Source organism: Taudactylus pleione, unplaced genomic scaffold (assembly GCF_031769625.1).
Source record: "Taudactylus pleione unplaced genomic scaffold, aTauple2 ptg000278l, whole genome shotgun sequence".
Classification (NCBI taxonomy): Eukaryota; Metazoa; Chordata; class Amphibia; order Anura; family Myobatrachidae; genus Taudactylus; species Taudactylus pleione.
The window spans coordinates 5,930,798-5,944,387 of record NW_028284680.1 but is presented as its reverse complement, the minus strand read 5'-3'; the positions used below and the strand labels follow the sequence as shown (position 1 = coordinate 5,944,387).

General features: G+C 47.6%; 1 protein-coding gene across 1 annotated transcript in view; it reads right to left on the bottom strand.

Moving 5' to 3' along the window:
* Window positions 1-4,787: 4,787 nt before the first annotated feature.
* ESAM (endothelial cell adhesion molecule) overlaps window positions 4,788-13,590 on the bottom strand; it is a 100,981-nt gene continuing 92,178 nt past the window's right edge. The window contains exons 5-7 of the mRNA XM_088481805.1: window positions 10,374-10,496; window positions 10,128-10,269; window positions 4,788-10,038 (exon numbers count right to left, since the gene is read on the bottom strand). Of these exons, the coding sequence (XP_088337931.1) occupies window positions 9,591-10,038; window positions 10,128-10,269; window positions 10,374-10,496 (713 nt within the window). The 3' untranslated portion in view covers window positions 4,788-9,590. The remainder of the gene's footprint in view (window positions 10,039-10,127; window positions 10,270-10,373; window positions 10,497-13,590) is intronic.

Sequence of the window (13,590 nt, the reverse complement as noted above, 5' to 3'; positions counted from 1 at the left end):
ACAGGGATAGAGGGGTGTGTCCTAATGGCCTCAGGTGCACACAGATAGATGGGTATGCCCTAATGGCCTCAGGTGTACACAGGGATAGAGGGGTGTGTCCTAATGGCCTCAGGTGCAAACAGAGATAGAGGGGTATGCCCTAATGGCCTCAGGCGCACACAGGGATAGAGGGGTGTGTCCTAATGGCCTCAGGTGCAAACAGAGATAGAGGGGTGTGTCCTAATGGCCTCAGGTGCACACAGAGATAGAGGGGTGTGTCCTAATGGCCTCAGGTGCACACAGAGATAGATGGGTATGTCCTAATGGTCTCAGGTGCAAACAGAGATAGATGGGTGCGTCCTAATGGCCTCAGGTGCACACAGAGATAGAGGGGTGTGTCCTAATGGCCTCAGGTGCCCACAGAGATAGATGAGTGGGTGCTAGTGGTCTCAGGTGCACACAAGGATAGAGGGGTGTGTTCTAATGGCCTCAGGTGCACACAGATAGAGGGGTGTGTCCTAATGGCCTCAGGTACAAACAGAGATAGATGAGTGGGTGCTAGTGGTCTCAGGTGTACACAGGGATAGAGGGGTGTGTCCTAATGGCCTCAGGTGCACACAGAGATAGAGGGGTATGCCCTAATGGCCTCAGGTGCAAACAGAGATAGATGGGTGTGTCCTAATGGCCTCAGGTGCACACAGGGATAGAGGGGTGTGTCCTAATGGCCTCAGGTGCAAACAGAGATAGATGAGTGGGTGCTAGTGGTCTCAGGTGTACACAGGGATATAGGGGTGTGTCTTAATGGCCCCAGGTGCACACAGATAGAGGGGTGTGTCCTAATGGCCTCAGGTGCACACAGATAGAGGGGTGTGTCCTAATGGCCTCAGGTGTACACAGGGATATAGGGGTGTGTCCTAATGGCCTTAGGTGCAAACAGAGATAAATGGGTGGGTGCTAGTGGTCTCAGGTGTACACAGGGATAGAGGGGTGTGTCCTAATGGCCTCAGGTGTACACAGGGATAGAGGGGTGTGTCCTAATGGCCTCAGGTGCACACAGATAGAGGGGTGTGTCCTAATGGCCTCAGGTGCACACAGATAGAGGGGTGTGTCCTAATGGCCTCAGGTGTACACAGGGATATAGGGGTGTGTCCTAATGGCCTCAGGTGCAAACAGAGATAGATGGGTGTGTCCTAATGGCCTCAGGTGCACACAGGGATAGAGGGGTGTGTCCTAATGGCCTCAGGTGCAAACAGAGATAGATGAGTGGGTGCTAGTGGTCTCAGGTGTACACAGGGATATAGGGGTGTGTCCTAATGGCCCCAGGTGCACACAGATAGAGGGGTGTGTCCTAATGGCCTCAGGTGCACACAGATAGAGGGGTGTGTCATAATGGCCTCAGGTGCACACAGATAGAGGGGTGTGTCCTAATGGCCTCAGGTGCACACAGAGGGGTGTGTCCTAATGGCCTCAGGTGCACAGAGATAGAGGGGTGTGTCCTAATGGCCTCAGGTGCAAACAGAGATAGATGGGTGGGTGCTAGTGGTCTCAGGTGCACACAGAGATAGATGGGTGTGTCCTAATGGCCTCTGGTGCACACAGATAGAGGGGTGTGTCCTAATGGCCTCAGGTGCACACAGAAATAGAGGGGTGTGTCCTAATGGCCTCAGGTGCACACAGAAATAGAGGGGTGTGTCCTAATGGCCTCAGGTGCAAACAGAGATAGATGGGTGGGTGCTAGTGGTCTCAGGTGCAAATAGAGGGCCTGATTCAGACCCGGTCGAAAGCGCTGAGCGCTCACAAAAGGTTCGATGGTGGCCCAGAGCGCATGCGCACGACGGAGCTGGCTCAGTCATGCGCATGCGTGAGACCCGGATAGCAACGGGCAATGCGTCGCTCCAGGTCTTGCACCAAAGGGGGCGTGCTGTCGATGTTGAGTGACAGCACGTCCCCTTTGGTGGGCGGGCCGGGGGGGTGGCTGCCCAGACGGAGGCATTCCCATGAGAACGCCTACCGTCTGGGGGCGGCCCCACTGTCATCACAAGTGATGTCAGTGGGAGAGTTTTCGGCTGTGTTTGAGCCGAAAGCTCTCTGGGGCTTGCGACAACAAGACCCTACCACAAGGGTCTCGTTGCAAGCCCGATGGTCACGATGGTCTTGACCATCGCGACCATCATCCTGGCCGCTCGCATTAGCTGTCGGTGGCAACCCCAAGCTATGCGTGCGGCCAGGAGGCCGCTCTATAAAAAAAAAAAAAAAGACCGGCCCTGATACAGAGCGAGCGCTCTCTCTGAATCAGGGCGTCTTTTTTTTATTTTTATGGAGCGGCCTCCTGGCCGCACGCATTGCTGTGGGTTGCCACCGACAGCTAATGCGAGCCGAAGCCGAAGGTCGGCATTTCGCCAATGCCGGCTTCCTGACTACATGTCGTGTCCTTGGCTCTGGCTGCTGACATCATCAAGTGAGACCCAGGAACATCCAATCAGCAGCGTTTGCAGAATCCTGGGTTGGATATCCTGCTCGATTCCCCGGCTGGTAACCCACAGCTTAGCTAGCGACCAGGAGGCCGCACTAGAAAAAGCAAGCAGCCGCCCCCATTCAGAGCGAGTGCTCGCTTCTTGCGACCGCCTCTGAAATAGCAACTTTTCATCTGCTGCAAATGCACTTCACTCCCTATTTCCCTACACACAGCGCAATGTGATTATTATTAGTATCGTGCACACGGAGACGCGTCCTACGTACACACAGCGCAATGTGATTATTATTAGTATCGTGCACACGGAGACGCTTCCTACGTACACAGCGCAATGTGATTATTATTAGTATCGTGCATACGGAGACGCGTCCTACGTACACACAGCGCAATGTGATTATTATTAGTATCGTGCATACGGAGACGCGTCCTACGTACACACAGCGCAATGTGATTATTATTAGTATCGTGCACACGGAGATGCGTCCTACGTACACACAGCGCAATGTGATTATTATTAGTATACAGAGACGCGTCCTACCTACACACAGCGCAATGTGATTATTATTAGTATCGTGCACACGGAGACGCGTCCTACGTACACACAGCGCAATGTGATTATTATTAGTATCGTGCACACGGAGACGCGTCCTACGTACACACAGCGCAATGTGATTATTAGTATACAGAGACGCGTCCTGCGTACACACAGCGCAATGTGATTATTATTAGTATCGTGCGCACGGAGACGCGTCCTACGTACACACAGCGCAATGTGATTATTATTAGTATACAGAGACGCGTCCTACGTACACACAGCGCAATGTGATTATTATTAGTATACAGAGACGCGTCCTACGTACACACAGCGCAATGTGATTATTATTAGTATCGTGCACACGGAGACGCGTCCTACGTACACACAGCGCAATGTGATTATTAGTATACAGAGACGTGTCCTACGTACACACAGCGCAATGTGATTATTAGTATACAGAGACGCGTCCTACGTACACACAGCAAAATGTGGTTATTAGTATCGTGCACACGGAGACGCGTCCTACGTACACACAGCGCAATGTGATTATTAGTATACAGAGACGTGTCCTACGTACACACAGCGTAATGTGATTATTAGTATACAGAGACGCATCCTACGTACACACAGCGCAATGTGATTATTAGTATACAGAGACGCGTCCTACGTACACACAGCGCAATGTGATTATTATTAGTATCGTGCATACGGAGACGTGTCCTACGTACACACAGCGCAATGTGATTATTAGTATACAGAGACGCGTCCTACGTACACACAGCGCAATGTGATTATTATTAGTATCGTGCACACGGAGACGCGTCCTACGTACACACAGCGCAATGTGATTATTATTAGTATACAGAGACGCGTCCTACGTACACACAGCGCAATGTGATTATTATTAGTATACAGAGACGCGTCCTACGTACACACAGCGCAATGTGATTATTATTAGTATCGTGCATACGGAGACGTGTCCTATGTACACACAGCGCAATGTGATTATTAGTATACAGAGACGCATCCTACGTACACACAGCGCAATGTGATTATTATTAGTATCGTGCACACGGAGACGCGTCCTACGTACACACAGCGCAATGTGATTATTAGTATACAGAGACGTGTCCTACGTACACACAGCGCAATGTGATTATTAGTATACAGAGACGCGTCCTACGTACACACAGCGCAATGTGATTATTATTAGTATCGTGCATACGGAGACGTGTCCTACGTACACACAGCGCAATGTGATTATTAGTATACAGAGACGCGTCCTACGTACACACAGCGCAATGTGGTTATTATTAGTATCGTGCATACGGAGACGCGTCCTACGTACACACAGCGCAATGTGATTATTAGTATACAGAGACGCGTCCTACGTACACACAGCGCAATGTGGTTATTATTAGTATCGTGCATACGGAGACGCTTCCTACGTACACACAGCGCAATGTGATTATTAGTATACAAAGACGCGTCCTACGTACACACAGCGCAATGTGATTATTAGTATACAGAGACGCGTCCTACGTACACACAGCGCAATGTGATTATTATTAGTATCGTGCATACGGAGACGCGTCCTACTTACACACAGCGCAATGTGATTATTAGTATACAGAGACGCGTCCTACGTACACAGCGCAGCACCGAAGGGACCATATGACAGGACGCTTTCTATCGGGAACAATGTTTTTGTACACAGAGGCCCAATCACGGGTAATACACATACATAGCGATTACTAAACACGACAAATAAATATACTCACAGCTGGTTATAGAGACAAATGAAATTGACGTTTTTAATGAAAAAGTCTATTTAAATATTACAGCAGAGTAACTTGCGTTACTGGTCGCATGTACAAACCACGTAATGACACAGTAACACACAGAATATAAAATATCTCAGTAGTACAAGTTTAATCAATGCCGGAGGGGGAGACGCCTCAAGTCTTGGAAAGAGCTAAAGTGGATCGTCTTGCGATTCCGCAGCACATAGAACCCGTTCGCAAAGTGAGTGATGGGCTGTCAGCGTTTGGAGGAGATACCTGGAGGGTGGCCAGAAAAACGCAGGCGTATCTGACCATGTAAACGTCATTACCTGGGCGTGGTGCCAGGAGAGCTGCATTTGTGATCCCAGCAATGTGAACGACGTCGCATGGTGGGATCACTATCGCATTGTGACCGACGTTGCATGGTGGGATCACTATCGCATTGTGACCGACGTCGCATGGCGGGATCACTATCGCATTGTGACCGACGTCGCATGGCGGCATCACTATCGCATTGTGACCGACGTCGCATGGCGGCATCACTATCGCATTGTGACCGACGTCGCATGGCGGCATCACTATCGCATTGTGACCGACGTCGCATGGTGGGATCACTATCGCATTGTGACCGACGTCGCATGGTGGGATCACTATCGCATTGTGACCGACGTCGCATGGTGGGATCACTATCGCATTGTGACCGACGTCGCATGGTGGGATCACTATCGCATTGTGACCGACGTCGCATGGTGGGATCACTATCGCATTGTGACCGACGTCGCATGGTGGGACCAGGTGCTGGGCACTTAAGAGGCCAGGAATCTGCATCCTCGACGCACACCTAGGCCTCGTCCCTCCCGGATAATGGGGGTGGCATGGTGCCCCTGGTGACCAGGCGGGATGCGGTCAATATCCCAGCACATCAGATGCTGGCGCCTGAATCCCGACACCTGTTGGAATCCCGGAGCCGATATCCTGAAGGTAAGTAGAGGGAATTGGGGGAGGGTTAGGCACTATGAGGAGGGTTAGACACTATGGGAAGGGTTAGGCACTATGGGGAGGGTTAGACACTATGGGGAGGGTTAGACACTATGGGGAGGGTTAGGCACTATGGGGAGGGTTAGGCACTATGGGGAGGGTTAGACACTAGGGGGGGTGGTTAGCATTTGGGGTTAGGCACTATGGGGAGGGTTAGGCACTATGGGGAGGGTTAGGCACTAGGGGGAGGGTTAGGCATTAGGGGGAGGGTTAGGCATTAGGGGGAGGGTTAGGCACTGGGGGGAGGGTTAGGCACTATGGGGAGGGTTAGGCACTAGGGGGATGGTTAGCATTTAGGGTTAGACACTATGGGGAGGGTTAGGCACTAGGGGGATGGTTAGCATTAAGGGTTAGGCACTAGGGGGAGGGTTAGGCACTATGGGGAGGGTTAGGCATTAGGGGAGGTGGTTAGCATTTAGGGTTAGGAACTTTGGGGAGGGTTAGGCATTAGGGGGGGTGGTTAGCATTTAGGGTTAGGCACTATGGAGAGGGTTAGACATTAGGGGGGGTGGTTAGAATTTAGGGTTAGGCATTAGGGGGAGGGTTAGGCACTAGGGGGATGGTTAGCATTTAGGGTTAGGCATTAGGGGGAGGGTTGGGCATTAGGGGGAGGGTTAGTCATTAGGGGGGTGGTTAGCATTTAGGGTTAGGCACTAGGGGGAAGGTTAGGCATTAGGGGGAGGGTTAGGCACTATGGGGAGGGTTAGGCTTTAGGGGGGAGGGATAGCATTAGGGTTTAGGCACTAAGAGGGTAGGGTAAAGTTTAGGGTGCGGGGAGGGGGAAGTTAGGTTTAGGCACTAGGGGGAGGGGGGTTAGGGTCAGGCACCAGGGAGGGAGGGTAGGGGGGGTTAGGATACCTACCATCAGGTGTCTGTATCCTAAGCCTGTTGGGATGTTGGCATCAGGATTTTGACCGGCATCCCATACCAAACCCAGCCAGGCTCGCCCCCGCTCCGCCGCCCAAACGCCTTTGGGGTATTTTGGGAGCGCAATAGCAGGTCCCGTTCTGCACATGCGTAGAAAGGATCCTGCCCAGCGCAGACCAAGACACATCATCGGATGAACGCACATCTCGGAATCAGGCCCCTGTACTAGATTAAAGACTGTTAGGAGCAGATTGGGTGCTGTGGGCAAAGTCTCCACTTTCTCTATCTCCAAGGCTCGATACGTCTCCCCCATAATCGCCCTGATAGTTATCCTGTATATATATATATATATAAAAGTAATATTACATGAAAAATCAGCTTTGGTTTCATATCTGTACATGTGAATAATACAATAAGAAGATACATAATGCCGCAGTAAGTGGACATTTCATGGCAGGTGCGGAGTAAGGAAACGTCTCTGCTGGAGAATACTGCGCTGACTGGTAACGCAAAAGCATTTATAGGGAGTATATATCCATCGGAGGAATACAAGGAGGCCGCAATTACTTCCCTACGTCCATGGCGGCTCTGTTGGCGAATGCAGCACAAGATTGTACTATCAGTAATAAACAACTAAGGTTTTATATATAACATTTTGGGAATCCGTTTGTATTGTTACTCCCTGGCGTGTCACTGAGGAATACTGTCCCCGTCATTACTGTCCTCCATCCCCTGGTCCTGAAAGCCAATCAACATCAAGCTTTCTGTTGTCATGGACCCTGGTAATAATTTAGTATGAATGCTTTAATACTTTGATCCTTACTTTACAGGAGTCCCCATTTTTCGAAATATAAAAAAAATTGCACTAAAATGACTGGAAACGGAATATTCAGAGGTCAGACGCCAGGTCAGTAACTTTGCGGGATCCGCAGTAACTTAGGATACAGCGCACAGAATGCAGCTATACGTTTGGTAGATCACTCTATATCACACACGATCCATTATTATATTACCAGGACAGCATCAAGAACGTTCTCGCAGGTATTTGACCATTTCGGTAGAACGCTGTAAGGCGGTAATACATCTCAGTGATGTAGTTAGATTTTCTCCCTGATCGTCAGCTCTGTGGATCACACAGAGGTGCAGCTTATCCTGCCTACGCCTCAGGTTCCCTCCCCTATGCCCAGGACAGTCAGTAATGTGGCTCAGTTATTTGGGGGTGAAACGCGTCAGTTAATTTATAACAATGAACTAAAACGTAATTATAACGACAATGGAGCGCAGAAACCAGATCTTCATTTTATAAACCTTTACTTAAACAAAAGCGCAGCATATAATAATAAAACTGTTCTAATGACCCCTCACTCTTTCATTTTAAATCTTAATAAGGGGTGAGCCGAGCAGTAATGCAGAAAAAAAAATGAAAGATTTAAATTAAGGGAGTGATGGGTCGGCGTTGTGAGGCCACGGATAACGTACATTATGCATTCGCTTACTTGTGCCTAGAACAGGGGAATGTAGGTGTAAGACATTGTTTTGTGGTTCCTCTGTACAGCTACTAACAAACTCAGGGGACTTCTGTGTCTTTTCTGGGCTTGACCCCGCCCCTTATGATGTCATACCATTCCCAGATGATGTCAGACATCTCTTATCACCAGGTCACACCCCCATCTATTATACAGTCAGAGGGTATTCTAATTTTTTGAATACTGGCAGTAGAAAGCTATGAACATATAAGGCGATAATGGGAAGTGGAAGGGAAACAATGGCATCTCTACTGAGCTCATATGACAAGCGTTTCTGTATACATTCATCTCTAAATATTTAGACACATAAAAAGGGAAAATAAAAACAGATAGGGGTGGGGTCCCTTCATGAAAGGTGCATTAAATGAATTAGACCCGTTATGTGTCACCTTCTTTATACTATCGCGGCAACGGGAATGCTTAATTTGTCCCGTCCTCTGGGTTTGTAGTATAAGCACCGTACTCCTAACAGGAATAAACCAAAGTATATAAAGAAATATAGAAGTGTTCAGACATATATACTATAGAGTACGGTGTCATGGCCATAATGGTCATTTGTTGAAATCCTGGCAAAAAGGTCTTAAAGGAATTTAATTTCCCAAAGTACTACTTTGCTGGGAGAACCCCTTCCCCACTGTGTTCCCACCGTTAGCTGCATTTAGCGAGATCACAGGATCTGCGTACGGCGCAGCCGACACCGTTACCGGGGCAGCAATACGAAGACCTCCAATTACTGTAGAAACTACTAATGTTATTCTTGTGAATTAGAGAATTAGTATGAATCCTATATTATGCAGGACCCCCGCCGCTCACCACATTTCTAGTATTTTCCGAGCGTCCTGCAGGTGTAAACGGAAAATAGAAACAACAATATAACAGAGCGTTTGCTTGGGTTATAATGACTCCTTGTACTTTCTTCTGTAGATTATAACGTTACAGGAACTTCTGTCTCTCTATATAATATGGGGGAACAGGGCTCTGAATATTTGGAAATTAAGGAAGAGAAATTTTTGCAGCAGCAAATCCGGGGAAGCTCTACCTGCTGGTCGTCACCGGCTGGGTAACAAACATCTATAATCTGCCAGGAAGAGAAGACGCTGTATAACAAAGTATAATGCAGAGGGAGGCGTCCATGTTCCCTTTAAAAAGAAAAAAATGTATAAAAAGTTTCTGTGTGACGGCGATTTATAAAAATGAGAACCGTCCATCACGCCATCTGGGCGGCCTGTAGGCAGGGCTGCGAGAGGGAACAGTAGTGGACATGAAGGTGCAGCGTATATAACCAAGGGGTCCCCCTGATTATGCGCGCTGATGGCGGTGGAACTGGTTTCGTAAGTGTTGGCTGCGGAGACCTGTAAACATTCTGTTATACACGGAATAGAGTACGTTTACACCAGGGACCCCGCCTGGCTCTGTGCTGGGACCATAACCGGCACAGCCCCCATCCGCACCAGATTGGACGGGGTGACGCCAGACGCAACGTTCAATTCTTTCCTGGGAACCTGCGGCTCTACGCCGTTCGTCTTTTGGAGGGGGCTCCTGCTTGTGGACACCGCTGTGCTGTAATAGTTGCCGTTGGCCGTTGCCATGTAGCTGGGCAGCGACTGGCTGGACAAGCTGGGGGTGGGCGTTGTGACCCGGCCTCTGTCGCCCACGTACGGCGGGGGGTTGTAGCCGGCCGCCGTGTTTATGGATGTGGTGTCGGAGGGAGATTTGGACGCATAGGGCTTGTGGTCTCGGTTGCTGTTCACGGAGGACAAGGTGCCGTTTTTGAAGACTAGATCCGACTTGCTGGCTTTGGTCCAGGTAAGCGACTTTGGGGCTGGGGCGTCCTCCCTGGGCACAAACAAAGGCAACATGGTCAGCCGGCGAGTATGCGGTTACAGCTATCGCCAACATTTATTTCCCATACGGAACACACTTACTTGATGTCGTTCTCCATCTCGTCCTGTGACTCCTTCCTCTCACGTCGGTACAAGTAGATCAACACGGCCACCAGCACCAGCAGGCAGCAGAGCCCGGTGATAGATCCCACCACCGCCCCCACGATGACGGCCGTCCTGGATTCTGGAACACACAGGGCGATTACATCCATTAACGATCATTACAAGGTGACCCCCTCCCCCCACTCTGCCGCCTACTGACGCAGGTTTCAGCGCGACCGTACTTACGTGACGTCACTCCCATTGTGATGTTACACTCCGCCACGCCGGCTATGTTCCTGGATGTACACATGTATGTTCCCGTGTGGTCCGCTGTCAGGTTTGTTAGGGTTAATGTTCCCTTCACAGCATCTAAAAGAGAGAAAATACTTTTTGTTATTTTTAAAGCCAATAATCGCTGTAACCCAATAATCGCTGCGTTCCGTGCCCCAGGGCCTGGCGAGGACCCCATTGGGTCCTATGTAAGATCCAGCTTTGGACCCCATTCCCTCGTTGGTTAATAAACTAAAATAACACATAAATTCCAATAGATGTTTTAAGTTAGCTCCAGTTCCGTCCCCTTTGATACCATTACTTCACAATCCATCTTTTCCTCCTGGTTTATGCAAATCATCTCTTACTGCCTGGGCATCGGGTAATGTCTATTATGTAAATGATATCACTATAGATACTAATTTCCCACAATTTTCTGAAATCCGGGATAGAGTAGCAATTCCATCCAAAGATTTTTTCCGGTTCTTACAAATTAGACATTTCCACTCCAAAATGAGCTCAATTCTGATTAGCAGACCTTTGACTTCTTTTGAGTCTATGAGGGGTATTCAATATGAAAGGTAAACTTCCCTGGCGAAGTTTACGTTTCATATCGGAGTTTTTTTCTGCGTTAAAGTATCGGGCGCGATAACTGTATTCAATATAAAATTAACGAAAACGGGAAACTCCGAAGTTGGATTTGCGTAAAGTTATGAATTTTTCCTTAAAAAAATAGTAAGACCCCCCTAAAGTAGTAAAAACATGGGGGATCACTATGGATACCCCCGTTTTAGCCTTTAATTGAAAGTCGGGGATTTAAATAGCCGCAGCAGGTGTTTTTTCCCGACATTGAAGAAGTGATGCAGAAGAGCACTTAGGTTATTTTTTTCTTTTTTTTTAAGTGGTCCCATCAAATTTGGGGTACATGAAAATGGGTACAGGCATATTTTTATGTCCCTAAAGTAAGTTTTTAAAAATTCTGCAATTGTGCACCTGCCGCTATAAATCTATTCTAGAAAACACCTGCCGCATACTTGCAGAATAGCCCTGAACCTATTTCCCTATTGTTAAACAATTTTTTCCCTTTTTTTTTTTTTTGCACCCCAATTTTTAAATAAATTTTTTGGGGTGTCCCTACTTTTTTTTTTTTAACTTTTTTTGACACAGTTCTTTTTTAAATGTCAGTCCCAGGGGTGCAGGCTATTTTTTTTAAGCCTGCACCCCTAAACCCCAATTCTGCACTTTTTTTCGGCACCTATTCAATGGTGAAAAGTTATCCCCGTTTTTTCGCAAAGACTTTTCAAAACTCCGATAAGTCTTTGAAATTGAATACGATGTAAAAGTCAAACTTGCGATAATGACGTCATACCTCCGATATTAACGCAAAAACGATGTTATCGCACCCATATTGAATACCCCTGTAAATGTTGGAGACGACCCTCCACTAGGGGTCTTATTTCTACTATTTATTCCTTACTAGGGGAAGAAGTAAGCTCCAATCGGGATTCTCATGAGTTGGCGTGGGAACGAGATTTGGGGCACTCTATAGATGCTGAGGATTGGACTGGGATCTGGGACAACGCTGCCGCCAGTTCTATTTGCGTCAAAATCAAGGAAAATATTTATAAATTGCTATATCGATGGTATTATGTACCATCGCGGCTACAAGTAATGTTTCCCGACGCTTCGGATAGATGTTGGAGAGGTTGTGGTGGCGAGGGCAATTTTTTGCACATCTGGTGGACTTGTCCCAAACTAGCCAGTATATGGCAGGAGGTTCTCGATCTCCTCTCGCGTCTCTTCGAGATCACGATTCCCTCTGATCCTCAGCATTTACCCTCCCTATCCCGATATCAGAATAAGTTATTCCGACATATAGTATCTGCTATGACCTGCCAAATTACAGCGGATTGAAAAAGCCCTCATCCTTCTCCAATGCAGGCAATATTATCACGTATCTGGTATATATACAAGATGGAATACATGACCGCTTTATTACGTAACGCATCCAAAACTTTTGATAACACATGGTCCCCTTGGCTGACATACCAAAACATTTCCTCTCCATTCAACAATTACATTTTCCTTTTATATATTTTTTTTCTCTATTATATTTAGATTGAAAGAGCGTTATCCTATATAGAGCCCACCCATCCTCTTCTCCTCTTATTCTCCCTTGTTTTTCTTAAAGTTTTTCTTTTCCTTTTTTCTATTTTTAAACGGGTCGCCACACCGTTGCTGCAAGATATTGCTCTTGCTTCTATATTCCCTATTTTCTTATACTGAGAAAATCTACTATTATATTATATTATTGTTCTGAAATATTACAGTTCCCATTATAAAAGTATGTTATGTGCTGTACCTTATTTCTGAATGTTGGATTGTACTGTTCTTATGTGATTTGCTCATTAAAAAGAGTTTAAAATAAATAAATAAATAAAATAACACATAAATCGGCCCATTGGGCCCTGTGCTAGAGCCTAGGGTGCCTACTATATAATCTGGCTCTATTACCTGGAGTGTGATATGAGGATGGATTCACCTTCACTACAGGGGCCCAGTGTCCCAATATATTACACCCCACTGTGAGGAGAAGCTCAGTAAGGGCCCCACTGCACACAAACAGCCTTTAGATTTTATTACTATGTATTCTGCTATAATATTCATATATTATACGTGTTCTGTACTTATAGTATACTTACCCAGGAGATGCAATGACCATTTAAGGGGGCGGGACTGGGCTCTTTATGTCATTAGGCTAGAGGCCCCAAGTCGCTGCATAATGTCGCGATTCGCGGGTTAGTGAAGAGTGGGCGGGGCTACAGTGACGACGTCGAGTCAATTTAGTCCCGCCCTCTCCCTACGGATTCACGAGCCCCAGTAATTATCTCCCCGTCCTGCACACTTCACTGGGAAGTGGGCGGCACTCTTCCAGGGGTGCGGAGACTACTGGAAAAACTGTGAGTCTCCGCACCTCATTGTATCCACTCTCCATGTATGTCCTGCTCTTCTGGGATCTCTCCTGCTTTCAAGTGAGTGGGAGTTAAACACTGTGGCCAATCAGTTTATCTGACTATTCACAGCAGCACAGAGTATATCAGGAGATGAGTGATGTCAGTGAGGACAGGGCTGCATGTGATAGGGGCAGTGACATGATGTGAGGAGAGGAATGGAGGCAGCAGGAAGCCACAGA